General features: G+C 47.5%; 4 protein-coding genes across 6 annotated transcripts; 2 read left to right on the top strand and 2 right to left on the bottom strand.

The window, feature by feature from the left end:
* Nucleotides 1-253: 253 nt before the first annotated feature.
* LOC121597265 (tRNA-specific adenosine deaminase 1) lies at nucleotides 254-2,783 on the bottom strand. The gene is made up of 2 exons (XM_041922900.1): nucleotides 1,763-2,783; nucleotides 254-728 (listed from the first exon to the last, which is right to left on the bottom strand). Exons 1-2 carry the CDS (start codon nucleotides 2,779-2,781, stop codon nucleotides 377-379), a joined length of 1,371 nt encoding a protein of 456 aa, XP_041778834.1. The 5' UTR covers nucleotides 2,782-2,783; the 3' UTR covers nucleotides 254-376.
* LOC121597267 (glyoxal reductase-like) lies at nucleotides 2,762-4,888 on the bottom strand. The gene is made up of 6 exons (XM_041922901.1): nucleotides 4,554-4,888; nucleotides 4,152-4,232; nucleotides 3,917-4,024; nucleotides 3,727-3,840; nucleotides 3,481-3,653; nucleotides 2,762-3,406 (listed from the first exon to the last, which is right to left on the bottom strand). Exons 1-6 carry the CDS (start codon nucleotides 4,690-4,692, stop codon nucleotides 3,056-3,058), a joined length of 966 nt encoding a protein of 321 aa, XP_041778835.1. The 5' UTR covers nucleotides 4,693-4,888; the 3' UTR covers nucleotides 2,762-3,055.
* A 167-nt stretch (nucleotides 4,889-5,055) lies between these two features.
* On the top strand, nucleotides 5,056-6,908 carry LOC121597467 (zinc transporter ZIP9). Its single transcript, XM_041923243.1, has 2 exons — nucleotides 5,056-5,569; nucleotides 5,635-6,908. Exons 1-2 carry the CDS (start codon nucleotides 5,474-5,476, stop codon nucleotides 6,499-6,501), a joined length of 963 nt encoding a protein of 320 aa, XP_041779177.1. The 5' UTR covers nucleotides 5,056-5,473; the 3' UTR covers nucleotides 6,502-6,908.
* A 218-nt stretch (nucleotides 6,909-7,126) lies between these two features.
* LOC121598006 (epidermal growth factor receptor substrate 15-like 1) lies at nucleotides 7,127-21,184 on the top strand. 3 transcript variants are annotated; one of them, XM_041924425.1, is made up of 12 exons: nucleotides 7,127-7,712; nucleotides 8,262-8,306; nucleotides 8,963-9,199; nucleotides 9,282-10,166; nucleotides 10,920-11,072; nucleotides 11,143-11,232; nucleotides 12,633-12,695; nucleotides 13,523-14,218; nucleotides 14,292-14,480; nucleotides 14,775-14,873; nucleotides 19,487-19,883; nucleotides 19,964-21,184. In XM_041924425.1, exons 1-12 carry the CDS (start codon nucleotides 7,695-7,697, stop codon nucleotides 20,827-20,829), a joined length of 3,738 nt encoding a protein of 1,245 aa, XP_041780359.1. In that variant the 5' UTR covers nucleotides 7,127-7,694; the 3' UTR covers nucleotides 20,830-21,184. The 3 variants fall into 3 exon arrangements, with proteins under 3 accessions (XP_041780359.1, XP_041780361.1, XP_041780360.1); XM_041924427.1 differs by lacking the exon at nucleotides 14,775-14,873; XM_041924426.1 differs by lacking the exon at nucleotides 12,633-12,695 and having other exon boundaries at nucleotides 7,128-7,712.
* Nucleotides 21,185-21,328: the final 144 nt, after the last annotated feature.

Consider the following 21,328-nt stretch of genomic DNA (forward strand, 5'->3'; position numbering starts at 1 on the left):
GGAAAACTGGCCATCTGAGTGATAAGTTTAGGCAAAGGCCCGGGCTGCAGCTTTCAAGGTGTTGCCGCAGTATTTCTATAAAAAAGGGGAGCTTCTTTCCGGTTTAACAAAGTCGTTCGGTTTTTTAATCACGTTCAAAAAAGGCCAGCGAGAGAGGGTCTAACACCAACTAACACCGTACATTTTTATTTAGCTCTCCTAACTCCGCTTAAACTCCCGCTTAAAACCCCCAAATCGGTACTTCCACGAGTGGTGAATTTTTTGAAACCTTCTTTATTAAATCTTCCCTTTGCAAACAACAAACGCTTCATCATTTTAACTCAATCAACAAACACCTGCAGTGTCGATGGGACAGAACCAAAACCAAAGCTCGAAACTAGCTCGCATCGCTGAGGAACCCTCCCAAACTGGTCGGCTTTACCGGCCACCGGCCGAACATGGTCGCTCGCACGCTGGCCCACTGGGACGCATACGCCACCGACCGTGCCTTTGCGTCCGCGTAAGAAAGTTTACCAACGTCGTCGGCCGCTGCAGTGTTCGGCTGCGTTGCGCCCTCTCCCGGCGCTGGGACGGTTAAATTATGCAAAGCTTCCCGCTGTGCCCGCCGGTACGTTCGTGCGAAGCGGTTAAATAATTCGATTTTAGAAATCTGCAAACGAGCTGCCGGTGTGGCAAGTTTGCGCTTCGTCACGCCGTGTCGCCGGCCGGCCACCTCCACCTCGTGTGGTCTGCAACGAAAAAGAGAGAGATAATGGTTAAAAGATAAATAGACAGAGATACAAAGACACAGCGTGAGCATAAATAATGGCTAGAAATAACATTAATTGCAGCGAATGAATCAAGTTATTAAAACCGCCCCCTTTTCTTACGAGCAGGCGAAAAAGAAGGAGACAACCCTCGATGCAATGCAGCTAGAAACGGGGTGGAAAATAAATGAGCATACAACACTCAAGACGGATAAAAGAGGAAACCCTTCCCAACGCAACCTGGAAAGGGTGTGGAGCTTTCAATCAAGAGAGAAAGAAAAACGGAGGGGAAATAAACACACCTAAGGGAGGGATTAAGCCCGAACCCCCTTTGAGGCGAAGAGGGAACGGTGTGACGGTGTGTAAATGTACAAAAGGAATGACTTTACATTCATTACCATTAGCAGGGATTATGAAATCGAACCCGACACGGGCGAAACACGCGAACAAACGGCACAGCGACAAGGCGCCTCCATCCGTCCCGAAGGATTCTTCTCTTTTTCCTTATTATTTTACAGCAAAGGACAAATTACAGTTGTGCCCTGCCAGCACCACTTGCAGAAACGCTCGTGCAAGAAATAATTATTTATGTGTCGCTCTAACAATCCCGCTTTCTCCGTGCTCCGGTGGAAAATCCAACGCAAAAGGGTAATTGACACGCCGCAATTGAAATACAATTGTGCCCTGATGGGGTGGGATTTGAAGAAGGAACCGAAGTCAATGCCTTCGGGTCTGCTGGGTAAAATGTGGTGTATCGAGCGAACCGGGCGATGGGAAAAACTGCTCCGGTACACATGTAGACGGTAGTGTAAGCTCGGTCGAGAGCAACACGGAGAGGAACACGGTGATTCGTAATTATAGCCAAAGTGTGTAATTAAATTACTGCTTGTGTGCATGTTCCAGTGCAATTGGGTCGCTTTCTTACTCCTCAATCTTTCTATGCAACTGCTCACTAAAAAAGAAGAAACGAAACGCCCTTACATGTAATTAAAAGTTCCCCTTTAATGCACGCTTACCTTTCCTTCACGTCGCACCAAACGATTCCACACGGTGACGGTTGAAACTTTCCGCCTGCCTCCTTCGTGGGGTGGGATCGATTTTTCCGGTACGCAAACAGCTCACCCCCATCGGCCGCAATGACCACCGGACGGTAGTGTCGTTCGAACGGTTCCCGCACCGCCGGTTCCTTCCACCGTTCGAACCGGCCCCAGATCGCTCGCTCGAGCGCCTCCACCGAGTGGTCCGTCCCGTCGCACACCACCACCCCGTCCAGATAGATGGGCCGGCCGAGCAGCATCATTAGCAGGCCGCCCTGCACACCGAGCACGTTCCAGCGGGCCAGCTTATCGCTGCAGGAAACGGAAGCCGTCCGCACGCCCCGGCCCGGTTTCGTGCGGACCGCACCGATCGTTTGCGCCATCAAGTCACCGTGCGCTTCCGGCTCGAGCAGCTTGCCGCCCGTCATTCCCACCGCCGTACGGTCCTCCCCGATGCAACATCCAAAGGCCGTTTCTTCATCGGCCCGGTCGTCGGTTTCTTCGTCGGTTCGTCGTGGCCGTTTCGCGGGTAGCATTGCATCCTCCTCCCGCTCGTATATGCTCGCATCGCCGCACGGGCTGTGCGTGGTGAAGAAGTGAAACGAATGGCCGTTCTTCAACACAAATTTGCCACAACCTCCGCCGTCTACCGTTTGCCGCTCAAATATGCTTTCCTTCGGCTGGCCTTCCTCCACCAGCAACGCTTGCTCGATCTGTTCGTACAGGTAGCGAACGAAGGCCCGGCGGGCTAGCACTTCCGCGTGGCTATCGTGCACACGATCGCCCCGGGGGCTAAGCTCGTTGCCGGGCAAACACTTGGTGCCGGTACCGAGCGCAACCACGCGGATGTCGCTGGGCGCAGCCGTGACCGGGGTGACGAGCACGATCGCCGACAGGATGGTCCACTCGAACGATTCGTTTGGTTTGCCCGTTTTCGGAAGCTTTGCAAACTGTGCCAAACATTCGCGTGCGATACGATTCGCTAAGTGGATATCCATTTTCGTTTAGTTTCGTTTGTTTTAACGTGCTTTCAATAAACACCTTAAATGTGACTTGTTTTGTCGTATCCTATCTCCTAACCAACGGAATATTTTATATAAAAAAAAACAACCACCACTGTTAGTGCACAATTCCTCCAACTGTTGTAACCTCTTAGAGAGTGTGAGTGTGTGAATCAGTATTTTCAAAGCTTATCAGTAAATTAAAATCAAACTTTCCACCTTCTACTCAACGCAAAAAAGGCACCGAATAACATCCAACCCGTTTCTTTTCCTAGACAACCGTTTCCGGATTCCAGGCAAACTTGTGCCCAACGCTATCCCTCAGCCCGTTCAGCTGCTTCATCTGCTCGGCCGGAATGTCAAACTCCAGCCCAACGTTCTCCTGGATGTGGTCGCGCGATCGTGCCTTCGGCAGTATGCCAACCTCCTGCTCGATCGCCCAGCGAAGCAGCACTTGGACGGGCGTTTTCTGCAAGCTTTTCGCCACCGATTGGACCGTTTCGTCCTCGCGCAGCTCGGCCGTGTTGGATGAGCCAAGGGACGAGTAGGCCTGCAGAAAGATCCCGTGCTGGCGGCAGAACTCAAGCAGCTCCGGTTGGTAGTAGTACGGATGCCACTCAACCTGGAGGAGGATCGCAAATTAAAGTTTAGAAATTTCATTCTTCCTTCTCACACTCGCTTGTCTCCCACCGCTACCTGATTCACTGCCGGCACGATCCCTTTACAATCCGCCAGCATCTCTTTCAAGTGTTTCACCGTGTAGTTCGAAACGCCGATCGAGCGGAGGCAACCTTCGCGCTGCAGCTTGCTCAGCGCATTCCAGCTTGCCGCCCGGTACTTTACATTGTCCGGATGGGTGACTTGCATACCTGCCGGAACAAGAGATTGAATCTTTGGTAAGAAAGAAAAAACCGAAAAGCCATTTCCAACGACCACACTTACCACTCACACCGGGCCAGTGGATGAGGTACAGGTCGAGATAGTCGGTCTGCAGGTTGGCGAGCGACTTGCGCACCATTTGCTCGACAAATGCTTCATCCTTTCCTGACTGAGATACTGCGCAGGGGATAAAAAAGGCAGTAGTTAATCTCGCTCTTGGCTAGTAATAACAGCGACCAGCCGTGCTACTTACTCAACTTGGAGGTAATGAATATGTCTTCACGCTTCAGATTGTACTTCGGTAGCAGCGTTTTCAGCGCCGAGCCAATGTACTCCTCATTGCGATACACGACCGCCGTATCTGTGGTGGTGGTGGCGGTGGTGATGGTAAGACGTGCAACAGAAAACGAAAGAAAAAAATGCAGGTGATACACCTTTATGTAAATTCCTTTCCCCTCAACACATCACCGCCCATTTTGCATACGAACCGATGTGTCGATAGCCGGCTTCTAGAGCATAATCCAGCACCTGGTAAATTAGCTCCTGGCCATGGATTTGGTAGGTGCCAACTAGAAAATAGCAACAAAAAAAGCACCCAGTACGGGTGTGTAAGTTTGAGGCATATTCGTATGTTTTCATGTGCGCATTCATTTCCGGCGATAAACACCGGAAAGCGGGATCGAAGTGAGCTTGAAAGAGTGCTGTCGATGCGGATCGGAACGGAGGGGAACAGAGCCTGGAGGAGTGAACCCGGAATTCAAATTCCATCTAATGAATAAGTCATGACCGTGGTAGAACAATCTACAGCATACCGGGAGGGTGGGTAAAATGGTACACCGCTGCAAGGTGGGCCACCACTCTGGAGAATCGTAGAAAAATGTAATACTTACAGCCAGCCAGTGGAATGTCGAAGCCCGTATTTAGCTTGAACGTTTTGTTCATGGTTTTAACTTCAACGGAGCGGTTGAAAAAGCGCGTAATAACACTGAAGGGGTTGGAAATCGTACCGAAAATGAGTAACTTTCGCATCCAGAAGCTCACTGCCGGCCCGATACGACACACGCACACACGGTAGAACCAAAACAACAACACCGCACACTGCGAAGCGCTTCCACGCCGGACAGTGTGACATTTTATGGGTCTAATTGGTAGCAATTGTATTTTTTAATTAACTCAAAATGATAAAACTCCATAAAACACTACTGCTTTTCAATTCTTATAACAAAATCTTTCATTACAGAGTTTTAAAACAGAAATGCAACATTTTGCACCAACCGTCGATGTCAAACTGCATCAAGAAAGCTGGACATACCGTTTGCCCTTTCAAGCAAATGTACAAACGTCAAACCGTTCGTGATAAACAGAATGTGTCAAAAAAGGCAAAACACTCCCTGTATGGAAGGGGAAAGAGAGAGAGAGAGAGACGGAAAGTGCAAAAATACCCACAAACAAGCAAAACATTCCCAGCGAAAGCAAGTGGCCGTTCGGACGCGGCACACAACCTCGGACACGTCGATAATCTGCTCTGGGGTACATATAAACAAAACCCGCCCGAACGGTTCCGCTCCTCCACCCGCCGACTGCCAGTGAACCACTTCCGTATGCTTCCACCGCTCGGTGGTGGTGGTGTGGACCTTGTGTAATTTTCCTCCCTGGTCAGCAGTAATAGGCAGCCGTGTCATCAAATTTGGATGGTTTACCGAGGGAAACCATCGATTTTTGCTGTCGCACACAATTTTGCTGCACAAACGAGTAAGTAAACAGGTGACCCAAGCCCTGACACCAGCCCGGAGCAAGCAATCGCAGCAGAATGGACGAGACCGCTATGCTTTTCGCGCTGGTTATCGTGATGCTGGTCGGGTCGTACCTGGCCGGAAACATTCCGCTCATAATGTCACTGTCGGAGGTAAGACGATAACGCGTGTGTTTCGGTTTTATTTGATTTAATGATCAATTTGTGTTTTCTTTTAGGAAAAGCTAAAAAACGTCTCGATATTCGGTGCCGGGCTCCTCGTTGGAACCGCCCTGACCGTGATCATTCCCGAGGGCATTCGTTCGTTGTACGATGAACGTTCGCTCGAGCAGGCGGCCAGGGGCCCGGGAACCTCCGCCGGGCTGCCGGTGGACGAGCACCGGCACGAGCACAGCAACGACGAGCATTCCGCCACGATAGGGCTCTCGCTCGTGCTCGGCTTCGTGTTCATGATGCTCGTCGACCAGGTGTCCTCCCGCCGGACGGAAGGCTCGAGCGAGCGCAACCTGACCGCCACGATCGGGCTGGTCGTGCATGCGGCCGCCGACGGTGTAGCACTCGGGGCTGCCGCCACAACCAGCCACTCGGACGTGGAGATGATCGTGTTCCTTGCCATCATGCTGCACAAAGCGCCGGCCGCGTTCGGGCTGGTAAGCTTCCTGCTGCACGAGGGCGTGGAGCGGGACCGGATCCGCAAGCACCTGCTCATCTTTGCACTGGCCGCACCGGCCCTCACCCTGCTGACGTACTTCGGCATCGGCAGCGAGCAGAAGGAAACGCTCGAATCGCTCAACGCAACCGGCATTGCGATGCTGTTTTCGGCCGGCACGTTCCTGTACGTCGCGACGGTGCACGTGCTGCCCGAGCTGACGCACCGCAGCGATCACGGGCACGGGGGCCACGGGCATGGCCACCATCTCGGCAACTACAGCCTGCTGGAGCAGCAACCGCCGAGCTCGTCCGCTGCCGTCAGCGGGAAACCGTCGCCGTCCGGTAGCCCCGGTGGTCTGAAAAACTACGAACTAGGCTTGCTTATACTCGGTGCACTGGCGCCACTCTTCCTCACGCTCGGCCACCACCATTGAGAGGATGAATTGTGTGCTCGACCGCGTGTCGAACCATTTGCCAAAAGCATTCGCCAAGACGGCCGCCGGGTAGTGGTGTGCGTGCGGACTTTGTCGTCAACATGCGCTCGTTTGCATGTGCTCTAGTAATGTGATTCAGTTTTGTTGTTTATTACAACTTTCAGTTCGTAATATTCCATCCTTCCAAAACGGGCAATATAATTAGGAGGAGGTAGGGGGGTGCATTAGTTGTGTAACGGCTGTAAGTTTAAGTACGAACGTTTTCCTGTTTTCAAGTCTGGTTAAAAACGCATTTTTCTTTTTTCTCCTTTTCCCTTCGCTCAAATGCGGGTTTACATAAGCTTCGGATGTTGTAACGGCTAGACGATCAAAACAATGACAAACAATAAAATGTACGAACTACTTAAGCATATTGGCTTTCTTTTTTCGTGGAAAAATGCAATTTTTTCAGAACATTTTCACGAGCCATTTGTGTCGACGGGAAATTAGATCGTTTTCGCTCTTCCCACTGTGCGCAATTTGAAAACTGTCACTGCGCCTACTGTCGTTCTGACAACTCGCTCTCTCTCTCTCTCTCCATCTCGCTTCCGCACAGACTCACAGAGCGAGAGGAACAGCAATTTGCGAGACGGAAAGCTCGCTGGCTGTCAAACGGAGCAAACGGGAGTAGCACAGCGCAGCGTACAGAGCAGCGTAGGAAAAAGTGCGTAAAGTTTAAGCAAGAAACACACCCACACACACGCACTTGTCGTGTTCGTCCTGAAATTAGGCAAGCGCAAAGTGTAGTGCAGTGTAGTGCCAGCAAACAAATAGGAAAGGGAAAACTCTCACTCGCCCCTCGCCGTTTGCAAGTGATAACAGTGTGTTTGGGCGAGCCATCATCATTATCTTGCTTGTCCTGCTGGTGGTCCCCCCGTCGCCGTGTGTATTGTTTCTTTCGTGTGCATCATCCCGTCTCGTGTCGCTCTGCTCAGATTTGATGCACACGCACACACACTGTTCGGCCAGCGGAGGAAGACAGCAGCGCACACCACCAACGGCAGCAGGCAGCAGCAGCAGCAGCGGGCAGGCAACCGCGGAGAAGAAAAAAACAATACCACTACACCAGGCCCACCGAGGACGGATCGATTCCGATTGCACACTTTTCGCAGTACACAGCGCCGCCTCGCAGCAGTGAAACGATCCGCCACACAATGCCCGACATTGTAAAGGTAAGTGTGTGTTTCGAGGGAATTCCGCTGGAAGCGTCATCCCTGTGTGAACTCTGTGTGTGTTGTGCTATTCCTGTGCAAACGGAGGAGATTTCCCTCCCCTAAAAGGGGGTTTTGATTGTGTGGAACTCGTCCTATTAGAATTCAGTGAAGACAAGTGGCCCAAAGTGTGCTGTGAGTGTATGGTTTGCGAACGCCATTCAGTTTTATTGCACGACAAGAATTCCCTGCCCACTTACAACGCCCTTTTTGTGCTGTGCTTATCAGTGTGGAGAAACGATGTGTGTTGGTGGTGTATCGGGCTGCACGAAGGCGCTGCCTCGTACTATGGAATACTTCCACTTTCAAACTGCCAAGGAGAAACACTAATCGATATAAAACAAAGATTTAAAGAAAAGATTCTCAAAATAGGGAAAAACGTCATCCCGTCAGCGACGATGGTGATTGCGATATCAAATGCCACTAGAGATTTGTGATTTATATCATACCTAATATCTGTGTACGGTTCTGTTCTTTTCTTCCTCCTTCATCAACCCACATCATCTACAGATCGCAGGAGACCACATCCTGATATACGAGGCTTACTATAAACAGGTGAGTTGAAGGAAACCCAACTACATCATCATCATCATCGTCAAGGCCTACTCTATTGCGAGTGTTCGGTCATTTCGGTCGATACACCTGTGCCAAATCAGGAAATCCCGTTGATGAGACACTGAGGCGGAAGTGGACAGTGTCCAGCGACGACGATACAATTTTCTGATAGCACACGAGAGTTTATCAACTCGATTTTACGCTGTCAACAGTCATAATCGTATTGGAAAAATGAGTAATGCTAGTAAATCGGAACTAATCACGTTCAGTTTGACGACGGAGTGTTGTAGACCCGTTTGACCTACCTTCACAGTGCTGCTCCAAAACAAAGCCAATGTGGTACTATTGCCAGGAGGGGAAAATCGATAAATGGATTCGGAGCGTGCGAAATACGCTGCCTGGCAGGCCGTAATACCTTTCTTATCGGGTTTAGAAACCTTACACGGAGAGATGGTTGATTTTTTATGTTAATTTGGAGCAAAGCATAATTTTTTTTATTATGTAATTTTACTCAAGCTTTATAAACATTTACTTGTAAAAAGAATGGTTGCACCTATTGCATAACACAAACAAAAACGCAACTCGCGGGCAACCAATACTTACGAATGCTTTTAGTAAAAGATGGCTGTTTCTATACTTCCATCGCCCGTATACAGCTCGATCCAAAGGAGGCGAACGAAATCGGTGCACTGGATGCGGCGAAATTCCTCAAAAAGTCCGGCCTCAGCGATGTCGTCCTCAGCCGGATCTGGGACCTGTCCGACCCGAACGGTAAGGGCTTCCTCACGAAGGAGGGATTTTTCGTCTCGCTCAAGCTGATCGGGCTGGCACAGGAAGGTTCCGAGATCAATCTCAAAAACATCTACAATGTCCTGTCGAAGCCACCGAAGGTGGTAAGTAATAATTGCTTTCGGTTACATTTAGTTTAAAAACAATGTTAAAAAATCCTTTCTTCTCTCCGTTCCCTTTCCGCAGGGCGATCTACCAAAAGTACCGGCACAGGTGAAGCTGCTCCCGGTCGAAAGCACAGACTGGTCGATGAAGCCGGAAAAGCGGCAACAGTACGAGCAGCTGTTCGATTCGCTCGGCCCAATGAACGGGCTGCTGCCCGGCGCGAAGGTCCGCATGACGCTGATGAACTCGAAGCTGCCGGTGGAGACGCTCGGCCGCATCTGGGATCTGGCCGACCAGGATCGCGACGGCAGCCTGGACAAGCACGAGTTCTGTGTGGCGATGCATCTCGTGTACGAAGCGCTCGACAAGCGTGCCATTCCGGCCATGCTGCCGCCCCAGCTGCAGCGTAACTATGCTCCCCAGCCGCCCCAGAACGGCGGGGGGTTTGACGCGTTCGGCGGAGGTGCTGCCGACGGTGCCGGTGGCTTCGTCGCTAACTTCCCGAGCGACATTGCGCCGCCGCCGGTGGTGCCGCCGCTGCCGGCTGCACTGGCCCGACCGCCGCCCATGACCGCGCCCGTCATTCCGCCCGTACCGATGGGACTAGGAGGGGTGCCGCTCGTGTCCGCGCCGGCACCACCGATCGAGGTGACCAGCTGGGTGGTGTCGCCGCTCGAGCGCTGCAAGTACGAGGAGATCTTCAACAAGAGCGACACCGACCGGGACGGGCTCGTATCGGGGCTGGAGATTAAGGATGTGTTTCTGCAGTCGGGCGTGGCGCAGAACAAGCTCGCCCACATCTGGGCCCTGTGCGACACGAACCAGTCGGGCAAGCTGAAACTGGAAGAGTTCTGTCTCGCCATGTGGTTCGTCGACCGGGCCAAGAAGGGTATCGATCCGCCGCAGGCGCTCGCCCCGAACATGGTGCCGCCCAGCTTGCGCAAGAGCTCGCTCATCCAGGCGCAGGTGAGAATGGCGGGTTTGGAGTAGTGATGTGTAAAGTTGGCAAAGTTCTGTAGTCGGCTCCGATTCGACTCCGACAATTTCGGAACCGACTCCGGAAGGTAGATCCGTCCAGCATTCGTTCGGAGCCGCCCGGAGTTGTCCGGAACCGCACGGAGTTGTCCGAAGTCGAAGCCATCCAGTGTCGTCCGTAGTCATCTGGAGTCGCCTGAAGCCGTCCGGAGTCATCCGGTGTCTTCTGAAATCATCTGAAGCCTTCTGAAGTCATCTGAAGTCTTCTGATGTCATCTGAAGTCTGAAGTCTTCTGATGTCATCTGAAGTCTGAAGTCTTCTGATGTCATCTGAAGTCTTCTGATGACATCCAAAGTCTTCTGATGACATCTGAAGTCTTCTGAAGTCATCTGAAATTTTCTGATGTCATCTGAACTCATCCTAAGTCGTTTGGAGTCGTTCAGAATTAGAGTTGCCTGGAGTCGAGCGGAGACGGCCAGTGCAATATTTTGTTGCCAGGCATTTCAGCTCCGACTTCGACTCTGACCAACTCCAAACGACTCAGGACGACTGCGACTCCGACTCCGTTCGGAACTAGTGGTTCCAATTTTGCCGGAGCCGGAATCGGACTAGCAATAGCTCGAGTCGGATCGTAGTCGTGGCTGCGCTCCAGAGATCACACCACTAGTTTGGAGGGTTAATTTTGGAGTTTTACATTTTTACTTATTTTTTAACAAACGTCCTCCTCTCCCCCCCCCCCCCAGGAACAACCACAGCCAACGTACAGCAATCCGGAGCTGGAAATGATATCCAAAGAAATTGACGAGCTTGCGAAGGAGCGCCGCCTGCTGGAGCAGGAAGTTGCGCAGAAGGAGGCGGATGTGCGAATCAAGGGCGGTGAGCTGCGTAGTCTCCAGGTATGCGGTGCTGCGTTAAACACTTTTTAAACCTAAATTTGCTAATCTACTTATTGATTGCTATCAACAGAGTGAACTGGACACACTTACGGCCACGTTGAAGCAGCTGGAAAACCAAAAAGGTGAAGCACAGAAGCGACTGGATGACCTTAAGAATCAGGTAAGTGCGGATTTAGATTATGCCGTGCTGCTGCACACCTGTCTAACCCCTCACCCCCACTCCGGGGAAGGTGGACCCACACTGCTGTCCCTCTCCTAACACAATAACCGGGTCCCCCGGCTCCGGTCAGTGGTATTTTCATGTTTTTTTTTGCTTCTTTCTACTAAAAAAGTAACATGCATCCCTTTGATAGTTTATTGTTATTTTGGTGGTTTTGCCCTAACTTGCTGTATATAAAATACTAAAATTGTCTAACATTGGTTGTACTAGCAGCGTAAACAGGTAATTGAATCGCTTTCCGATTCCAGCAATATCCAATCCTAACACTTGATATTGTTTGCAAATTTTAACCCATTTTAGATTAAGACTGAGTTATTTTGAATGTGCATGTAGTCATGTAATTCCTTCCTTTAAATGTAATCGTGCAGCTTTCAGCGCATATGACGTTGAATTTGCATTTTTCGGTGCCAAAACGCTTATCTCTCGGTTTGTGCATCATCATCATCTCGACCTTGCCTTCTATAAAATATGGCAGATCTTTTTTAATTATGCCAACAATAGTTTGTTGCCCTCGGTGCGAGAAGCAATTGTTTAAATTTATCTTATCAGCGCTCTGTGCCACTCTTGCAAGAAGACCGTGGTGTAGTTTAGTGTGTTGAGTTTATTGCAATGTTTCAGATCTCATTGTCGCACAACGATATTCGATTTCGGCTGCTGGGCAATTTCATTGCGTGAATCACAATGCAAAGCGCACGATTACACTCATCGCGAAAAGAAGCGTTGTGATATTTTATTTATTTTTAATCATTCGTGATATTGTATATTGTCAAAACTGTTGCTGTCAAAACGACCTGCTCGCATGAATCAAATGACTTCGGAATATCGTTAATACATGCATTGTCTAAACAAACGATTATCAACTGTCACTAAATTATATTTCATTATATGTTACGTACCCTTTCCGTGTTTTGTAAAATGTTCATAATAATACTGTGTACATGTGTGTGCAACATCGTTTTATCCTTAGAGCCCTTAGTGATTAATGGTAAAACATTGGCATGATTAAATAAGGCGCGCATGGTTCACATTGGTATGGATCGATTTATTTCTACTAACAATGCTCTTATACCCGGGCATACTAAACATTTACCTTCTTAAGTGAATTATTACTGCATTAACTTGACTTTTGATGATTCTACACCTTTTATTCTTGCTAACTACTCTGCTCGTATCTTTTTTGCGTGTTTGTTTCGGGTTTCTATAAAACAAAAAACAATAAAAAACTACTACTTGTGTTTGGTTTGATTTGTGCTTGTGTATCTCCTACACACTCTACCTGATAAAAAAAACAAAAACAAATAAAAACTCTCGAATGGTGTGCCACATTGTCACTACTGTAGCAAGTAGATGTAGATCAAGCCTTGCTAGAGGTAGCGTGCAGCATTGACGAAGCTCGTCAACAGGTTCGTTTATTTTTTTTATGATTTTTCTTCTATTCGTCCCATTTCGTTCTCAGCTTGCGTTTTGTTGTTTCATTTTCCTTTCATTGTTACGTTTCGTTTCGTTTTAATTTAATTCATTTCATTTTCAGTGCCGTTTCCTTTATTCATTGTCGTCTCATGTCGTTGTCATGTTTTATTTTGTTATCCATTTTGATGTGCCTTTTGGTTATTGGTTTTACCTTGTTTTCCTAGATCGTTTTACGTTACTACATATTTCATCCGTTTCCACCGGGTCCGGTCAATGTGACTCAATATCATTTATTTGTTTCTCCACATCACTTTTATGTTTTTTTTTAATATTATCTATGCTTTTTACTGTGATTTTTTTATACATGTAATTGGAACATTTGGTTCGCTATTTATTATTTTCGGTATTAATTTTTTGTTTACAAAAAAAACCTTGTAATAAACCACAGATCTAATTCAATATGAAAACAATATCTTACACACAAGCACACATTTTATTTGTTGTGGATATAAACCTAGAAAATAAAGAATAAGTACTTTAGAATTGTGTTTGAAGCGTATAATTAAACTATTAAAAGGGTTCATGATGCTGATTGCCTAGACCGGACAGTTGTGAAACGGGATCCCCATCTCCTTGTTCCCTTTACCACCATCATTCCCATTTTCCCTTTCTTGTCCTTCAATAAATGCTACCTGTGTTATGTGTTTATCGTGCCCGGAAGCGTTGTTCTACTTTTACTAATCAAACTCTACTCTTTCTCTTTCTCGCTGCGTGTTCGTTTTCTTTACATTATCGGCAATCGTTTGGCTACACATATCAGGTGACTAAAATTCGCGAACAGTGCCAGAAGCAGGAGGCAACGCTCAAGGAGCAGGAGGGTGAGCTGGACTCGCGCCGCTCCGAGCTGCAGAAGCTGCGGGACGAGGAGCAGTCGCTCGAGAAGGAGTACAACACCAGCACCAAAGAGGTCGACCGGCTGACGTCCCAGCTGCAGGACACGCAGCTGGAGATCAGCCAGGTGAAGGCCATGGTTACTCAAATACAGGAGTACCAGCGTCAGATGACGGACGCGCTGTCGATGTTCCGGTCGGCGATCGAGTCGAACGACCCGATCCTGGTGTCCGACTACTCGCTCAAGATCGAGCCCGAGTTCCGCGAGGCCAAGCAGGCGCTGGAGGAGAAGGAGGTCGAGAACGCGAACAAGCGCGACCCGTTCGGCGACAACCGATCGAACGGGTTCGGTGCGGGCGAGCCGGCCGAGACGGGCTTCGGTGACGATTTCAAATCGTCGAACGGGTTCGCCACCCAGTTCGACGTCGGGTCGAACGGCGGATTTCACGGCGGTACTGTGGCGGCGGGTGGCGGCGGCGGCGGCTTTGGGGAAGACGGGTTCGGTGCGTTTGGGGCGAAAGCGCCGTCGCACGCCATCGGAGGGGGAGCGGCGGATCCGTTCGGATCGGGCGCTGCCGCCGATCCGTTCGGTGACCGGAAAGGTAGCGGCAGTGCAGCAGCAGAGGTAAGACGATTAACACGAATGTTGGGCCACGTTAACTCACTATTTCTCAAAAATAATCTTTCTCTTTTTTTAGCCCGCCAAAGATGAGTTCGGATGCGATCCGTTTGCCATACTACATGCGCCGACCACTGCCGGTCAAGCACTGTCGCCTAGTCCCAGCAAATCCGTTGCCCCGCCACGTCCGGAATCGCCCAGCCCGGCACTGCCGCCGAAGAAGGCAAAGCAACCACCGCCGCGTCCCGCTCCACCACGACCAATGCAGGTAAGTCACCGCTAAGCACCCGGGGGGCTGTTAATCCTTCCCTACCATGTCACTGTAGCGTCCGTTCTCTGGACGATGGTAGAACTTAGAAGGGATTGGAAACCCCGTTTACTAACTGTCAGTAGCACAGTAGATTAACTATCTCTCTCTTTCTCTTAACTGTAATTCTTTTTTATTCTTTTCTTCTCTAACCAACTGTAAACACTTACTGACAAAACCAACCTTCTACGTAATTTCCACTGTACGCGCAACGTCCTCCTGTATATCTCTCTCCCACTATTTGCGCAACGGCAGGGCCCTACGCCTACCAAACCTGCACCACCGGCGTCGGATGCATTCGGTGACAGTAGCGGCGGCTGCAGCTTTGCCAACTTTGCCGACTTCGACAATAAGGTAGTTATCAACAACCAGATTATCTATCGTTTTGGCACGAACCCTAGATGGACATGACGAGAGTGGAGAGGATGATCGATCCGCGATCCTCTCTCTTTTCTCTGGTTTTTTTCCGGAATTTCCCATCATCATTCGTGTGTTTTGTTGATGCCCTGCCGCTCTATCGTTTTCCTCTTCTCTCTTCTGCTCATTGTTTGGTTTTATTTTTCCATCTCCTCGTTGCATTCCTTTAGTCCTTTCAACAGTGTTTTTCTTCCACTGCGTGGTGTGGACTCTCGGCACACGCAATCTTACTGTCATGAGACGGTTTCTTTGTCATTCATTTTCCTTTCATCTTTGCACTTGTATGTTAATAGTGGCATGTTTGTAGTATTTTCCTTCAGTTTTCGTAGTTGTTTTTACTTCTCTTGCTAATTTTCTACTAATATTATCTTTGTAATCACACAGCAGGTTACATTTATTTTGTATTTAACTGCATGTTGTTTGTTGTTATAGCCTTTAAGCTAGTGCGTAGTTATATAAACTATCTAATCAAACTAATAAACTATCGTACCCCACGTTTATATTTACTTTGGTTGTTGTGTTTTTATGCTTTAGTTTTAAATTGTTTCATTGAATGCATTTGGTAGGTGTATTCTTTTGCACAGTTTCTAATGATAGTTAAATTTGTATTATGCGCCTGTTTTTTTTCTTTTATTTATTATTACTTTTTAGTGGGTATCAACATATTAGGTAGTTTGGATCATATTTAGCACTCTTTCAAATTTCATTACAATCAAACTGCTTGCTTGCTCTGGCTGCTGGCACATACGACACACACACACACGCTCTGGCTGGGCTGCCCTCCCCTTTTATGATATCTAACCATTCTCTTTCTTCTTCTTTTGCACTTCTATCGTTTCATCGCGCGCATTTCAGTGAATATCATCCGAGTAATAGTAATACTAATAGAGACTAACAATTAACCGCGAAAACTACTACTGATGGGCGGAGGCAAAGAAAGCGAAACTCGTAATAGTACTCCCCCTTGGGTCGCGCGTGTGTGTGTATCGAGCTAATACTTGAATGCACCGTGTTTGCACACGAGCGCGCGCTCCATCTCCAAAATGCACAGCATCTCACAGCAAAACACTCGAATTCATAGTGAAATAGCCATTGAAAGCGTAAATTATAGTCGATTTAGGTGATGCAATAGTGCAACAGTGTTCTTCACTATCATTGCTGAGCGACACGCTGCGAGTGCAACAACACACAAAAAAAGTATAAGATGCTCTCTATATTTTGAGTTGAACGTATCTGTTAATCTTCATTTCGATCGTGTGTTTGTGTGTGTGTGTGTCTGCACTGTTTACTGCATCGCATTAGATGTGAGAAACAAAGAGGGGTTTATCCGCGCGCATCATCGCATTAATCATGTTTCGTGTAACGTTCCGTGCTCGAATTGGTTCGAAATAACTCAATTACCATCACCTTTAAAATATTAACAACCCCTTCAAACAACACGCACACACACGCACGCACGGTGGAGATGTCTAACGAGTAATAGTACTGAATTCTATGAAGCTTAATCACTAAACTATCAACAACAAAAAACCGTGTAGCGCCCTGTGTAGGAGTACGAGGACGGGTGTGTGTATATTCTATTCATATTGTTTTCCTGTTTCTTGTTAAACTCTTTAATCAAAACGATAAGATATTGGATCAAAGAAAAAAATGACCATTGATAGGAGGAGGAGGAGGAGGAGGAAGCCGCCCCTAAGCGAGTGCGGGATGACGAGTTCGTGTAGAAATGGATGAACAACCGACGAGAGAGAGTTATGCATAGATATATACATATACAGATAATACATACGCAAGCCATTATATTTACCAAACGGATATGGGATTAAATGTACCGTTTAAAAAGCCAGCGTTTCTCTCTTTGCATAATATTAGCTGTGTTGTAGCTTAGCGCAAACGCCTTCGGATGGCGCTTTCGATGTTTAAACCCTTTCCGTTTTCCCGTCGTCGATCTTCGGTTGCAAAACGCAAACGAACTAGTTGATGATCTCGTTTGGTCATTTTATTTTCTCTGTTTTGTTCTACGCGTGGACTGTTATCACGTGTTTTAAATGCAACGGATTTACTGTTTTGATTATGCTTCTTCTAAGTTTTCAAAGCTATTTTTTGGTGAAGATGCGATTCGAAGCGTGTAACACCGCGTTACCGAAATTGAATTAAAAGTCGCGCTAATTACTCGTTAAAGTGTAGTAAAAAAAAACAAGAATCTCATTCCAACTCATCCTACTCTGCACACTGCGCTGTTAATTTGTTTTCACGGTAGAGAAAAAGAAACAACTCCCCTGTTTTAAAGAGTTAATCAAAATGTAGCAAATTTATTTAATATTCGCACCCACGTGTAGTAGAAGGCTGCATGCTGGCGCGCTGCATATATGTAAGGCGTAGTATGTTAGTGCACCTTTAATGGTCTTCATCTAACTCTCAATTACACGTAAACGAATGTTGTTTCAGTTAGCCATCAGTACTTAAGCATTTGTGGGCAAAAGAGAATGCTGTAATGCTGCAAAAGTAATCACAACACTCCATTAATCAAAGAGATATCGAAATTAGAGAATCCTATTTATTCGCAACAGCGTTTTGTGCATTGATTGATTGTGCTGCAGTTGTGTTTTTTTTTTTGTTGGACTATCGCAAATAAAAGCAAACAAATTATATCGTTACACAATAATGTCCATAAAGCATAAAAATAAAGCCCCGAGTTTGGTGCAAAATTGAATCGAATTAACCCGAAATTTAGAACAATTAACAAAATTAACATTATTTTCTCACAAAAAACGAAATTACTGATTGAACCATGATTGCTTTTGTCGTTAAATTACACTTCTTATCAGTGCGCGCGCTCACACACATACACTTTGTTGAAATTTTTAATTGTTGGAACTTTGCAAGGATATTCATTCCCTCCAGAACAATTACAGGGTTTTCCAGGAGTACTCATAGCTGTGGGACACTTTATTGACTCCTTGCGTGAAACGAACTTAATGTAAAGGGAATTGGAATTTGTAGCACCCTTAGTTGGACAACTCCTGTCAAAAAGGGGTGCCATAAAGTCCAATTTCCAACAAATAAAGTTCAATTCCTATTAGAAAAAGTCAAGGCAGTGTCCCACAACAACTTAGAACCCTTGGAAAACCCGGCAAACATCACAGAAATCTGTATTCATAGTTGGATTTAGACATTATTTTACTTTTCTGTTGATTCTGCAACGCTTAAATTTAGCAAAATGTGAGTGTGTGTGAGTGTGTAAGTTGCAACATGTTAAATGCCCCTCCCATTATTACTGTACCATTATAAGCACTCTCAAACACACAATCCATTTCAAACGCATCGTCGTTAAAAAAACATCGAAAGAACAATTCATATACACATCATCTAAATCATCAACTGAAGCCGGAAGTTTAACCGTTTAGCAGTTGAAGAAGCGTGTTTCATGCTCTCTTCTTAGGACACACCCTACTTATCTAGGAGCGAAGGCGAAAAACAAAAAACAAAAAATATATATACATACCGAAAACAAAACAAGCAAAGCAAAAGTCTCGTACTAACACAACACTCTCTCTTTCTATCTCTATTTCTCGTACGTTATCGTTTTTGGCACCGTTTCTATTTTTAGTGGTAATGTGGCTCGTTACGCTACTAGTGGCTCGCGTACGGTGGCGAGGATAATGCAGTAATAATACGCAGCGCAGTGGTGTGTCTATAAAAGCTAAACATATCCGAACGCATTTTCGTGCATATAAATTGCATATTCACTTGCGAGAACAACCTGTTAGTCGGCGAAAGGCACGGTGTGCTATCAGAAAAGCTTCTAATACACAGCCCTCCCCCCTCCCCCCTCCCCCCCCCCCCAGCTCCGATAATCAATCACGTGCTACTAGCTATACTCCCACTACTAACTCGAATATGCTCTATCTACACCACACAAATCGTTGTTATCTCTACATAGTGGCACACCCAAACCAGACCTGTATTGCGGACAAAACGGGTGACGACGACGACGACGGTGGTCTTAGTTCGCCTGTAAATTAATGAAAAAATACTACTCTCTACTATCTTATGCTAATTATGGCCACCTACTACACTACACCTACTGATCTTCCTTTTTCACTTTCACTACTTTTAATTCGATCGATTTAAGCTTCCTTTGCTAATTCGGATTCGGTTATCGGTGTGTTCCACGCTGTATTAGTTCGTGCCAAAACTAAACTTGTTTTTTTTTTTCGCTTCATCGTTTATCATATTTTTGTTTACATGTTTCACTCTCTAACCATCTAATGTCGTATTGTTTTGTTATTGTTTGAGTCATTGTGTTCGTTTCATTTTGTTGTTCTTTTTTTTACATTTTTCTAATTTATTTTCCTTCTTTTTCTTTTCTTTTTTTTCTTTTTGTACCACTCTCTTCCAAACACATCTTCATCTTTGTTCAACACTATACACACACAATCGACACACAACACACACAACCACTGTATTACACCTCTGTTGTTGTTTTGCCGCGTGTTGTGTGCGCACCGGGGGCTTGTTGGTAACATGGCGGTGGTGTCGTCGAGCAGAATCTCAAACCCGTTACCTCCCAAACACTGCAACAAGCGACGCCGTCATCATTCGCCTCAAGCGGGACCGCATTCGGTAGCAATCGTTCGCTGACGGGGTCCAGCTCCAATGCGGCGACACTCGGTAGTATGCTGCCAGCGATGGGGGCAGCAGCGCCGGTGACACCTACTGCTACCATCACCATTGAGGCGGCCACACCACCAACACCGGCAGCATCGGCGGTTCGGTCGGTCGTCGTTACACCCGTCGCTCAGTTTGCCTCGTCATCCGCAGCGCCGACACCGGTTCCGGTAGCCGATTTTGCGGACGATCCGTTCAAGGACTACCGGTACGAGGATCCGTTCAATATCGAGGATCCATTCGCCGACACGGAGGAGGATGATAAGCAAGTGAATGGTTCGTATTTTTTCGATGACGATGTGGCCTTTCGGAGATAAAATTAACCTATTTTTGCATTTTACTGCCTTGCACCACAGATCCATTCGCATCGACAACGAAGAACAACAACAATGTGTTGAACGCTTTCGACGCCAACTTCGGCCACTCTACCAACACCGCTTCCGTGGAAGAGCTGGACGAACTGTTCAAGGGTGTGCGCATATCCGGGGATGGTGCAAATACGCCCGTGCTTAATAACAGCAAACTCAACAACACCACCAACCAGCTCAACAACAACAATACTCTATCGCCAATCGGCACGACAACCAAGTCCCCGTTCACGTCCGATCCGTTCGATGCATTTAATGATAATTTCTCCAAAAACACCAACCAAATGGACGGTGCAGCCTCGCTGTTCGGCGCGTTCGGCAATGGCGATGGTGGCGATGCGCTGGCCAACGACAGCCAGTTCGATGCATTCCGTGCGACGACAGGCAGCAGCACAAGCACCACTTCGCCCACCACGGTACCACCCACTGGCGCGTCGTCCACCGCGACGACGACGCTGATGATGCTGAAATCGTTCGAGGACGAGTTCTCCAAGATGGATGCCGCGAACGTGCTGAACAACAATCTCACCACGAGCAGCGGCAGCAACAACGAGTTCGATGCGAAGTTTGACGATGCGTTCAGTGCATTTGGCACCGTTGCATCGTCCACCACCAACAGCAGCAGTTCGAATGGGGCTCGGTACGGTGCTGCCTTCGGCGCTACGTTACCACCGCCGGCGGCAAAGAGTTTCAAACCAAACGGGGGACCGTCGACGACCGGTAGCTTGAAGCGGCCGGATGGTAGTGCCGATCCGCCCAAGGTGCTGGAACGGTTCAATGCCGACTACTCCAAGGGCGAAACGTTCGATGCCGACCTGGAGGCGGTGCTGCAGCGATCCCTGGTGGAGAAATAGCAGGGGAGAAGAAGTGTCCCACACGCGGGGGTGTCCGCTCTGCACCCGGCTCTGTATTACCAAAACAGTTTTATCGCTTTGACGCGCTGCCGCGATTCCAATTACGTTTAGTGTATAGGTCACAGAGAACGAGAGGAGAGCGATCTGTTTAGTGGACTTTATTTACAAAAAAAAACGACAAATCGTACATCACACACACATGCGCGCTACCAAACGTGCCCGCGTGTTTTAGACAGTGAGATAGGAGAACAAATGATTTAAAAAAAACTCTCACTAAAACAGGAATAATTATGAGAATTACGCGAAACGCAACAAAACAACAATTCCATTAGTAAATCATATCTGTACCCCTTCACCAGGTTAGCTTTATTTTCGTTCGTTTGTACCGTTTTTTGTGTATTTTTTGTTATTTTTAGATTCTATTTTTCAAGCCATTACCTGCTTCTTGGAAGAGTGATTGATGTGTTAAACAGACAGAGTAGGGCTATAGTATATATCT

The sequence above is a fragment of the Anopheles merus genome, chromosome 3R (assembly GCF_017562075.2).
Source record: "Anopheles merus strain MAF chromosome 3R, AmerM5.1, whole genome shotgun sequence".
Lineage (NCBI taxonomy): Eukaryota > Metazoa > Arthropoda > Insecta > Diptera > Culicidae > Anopheles > Anopheles merus.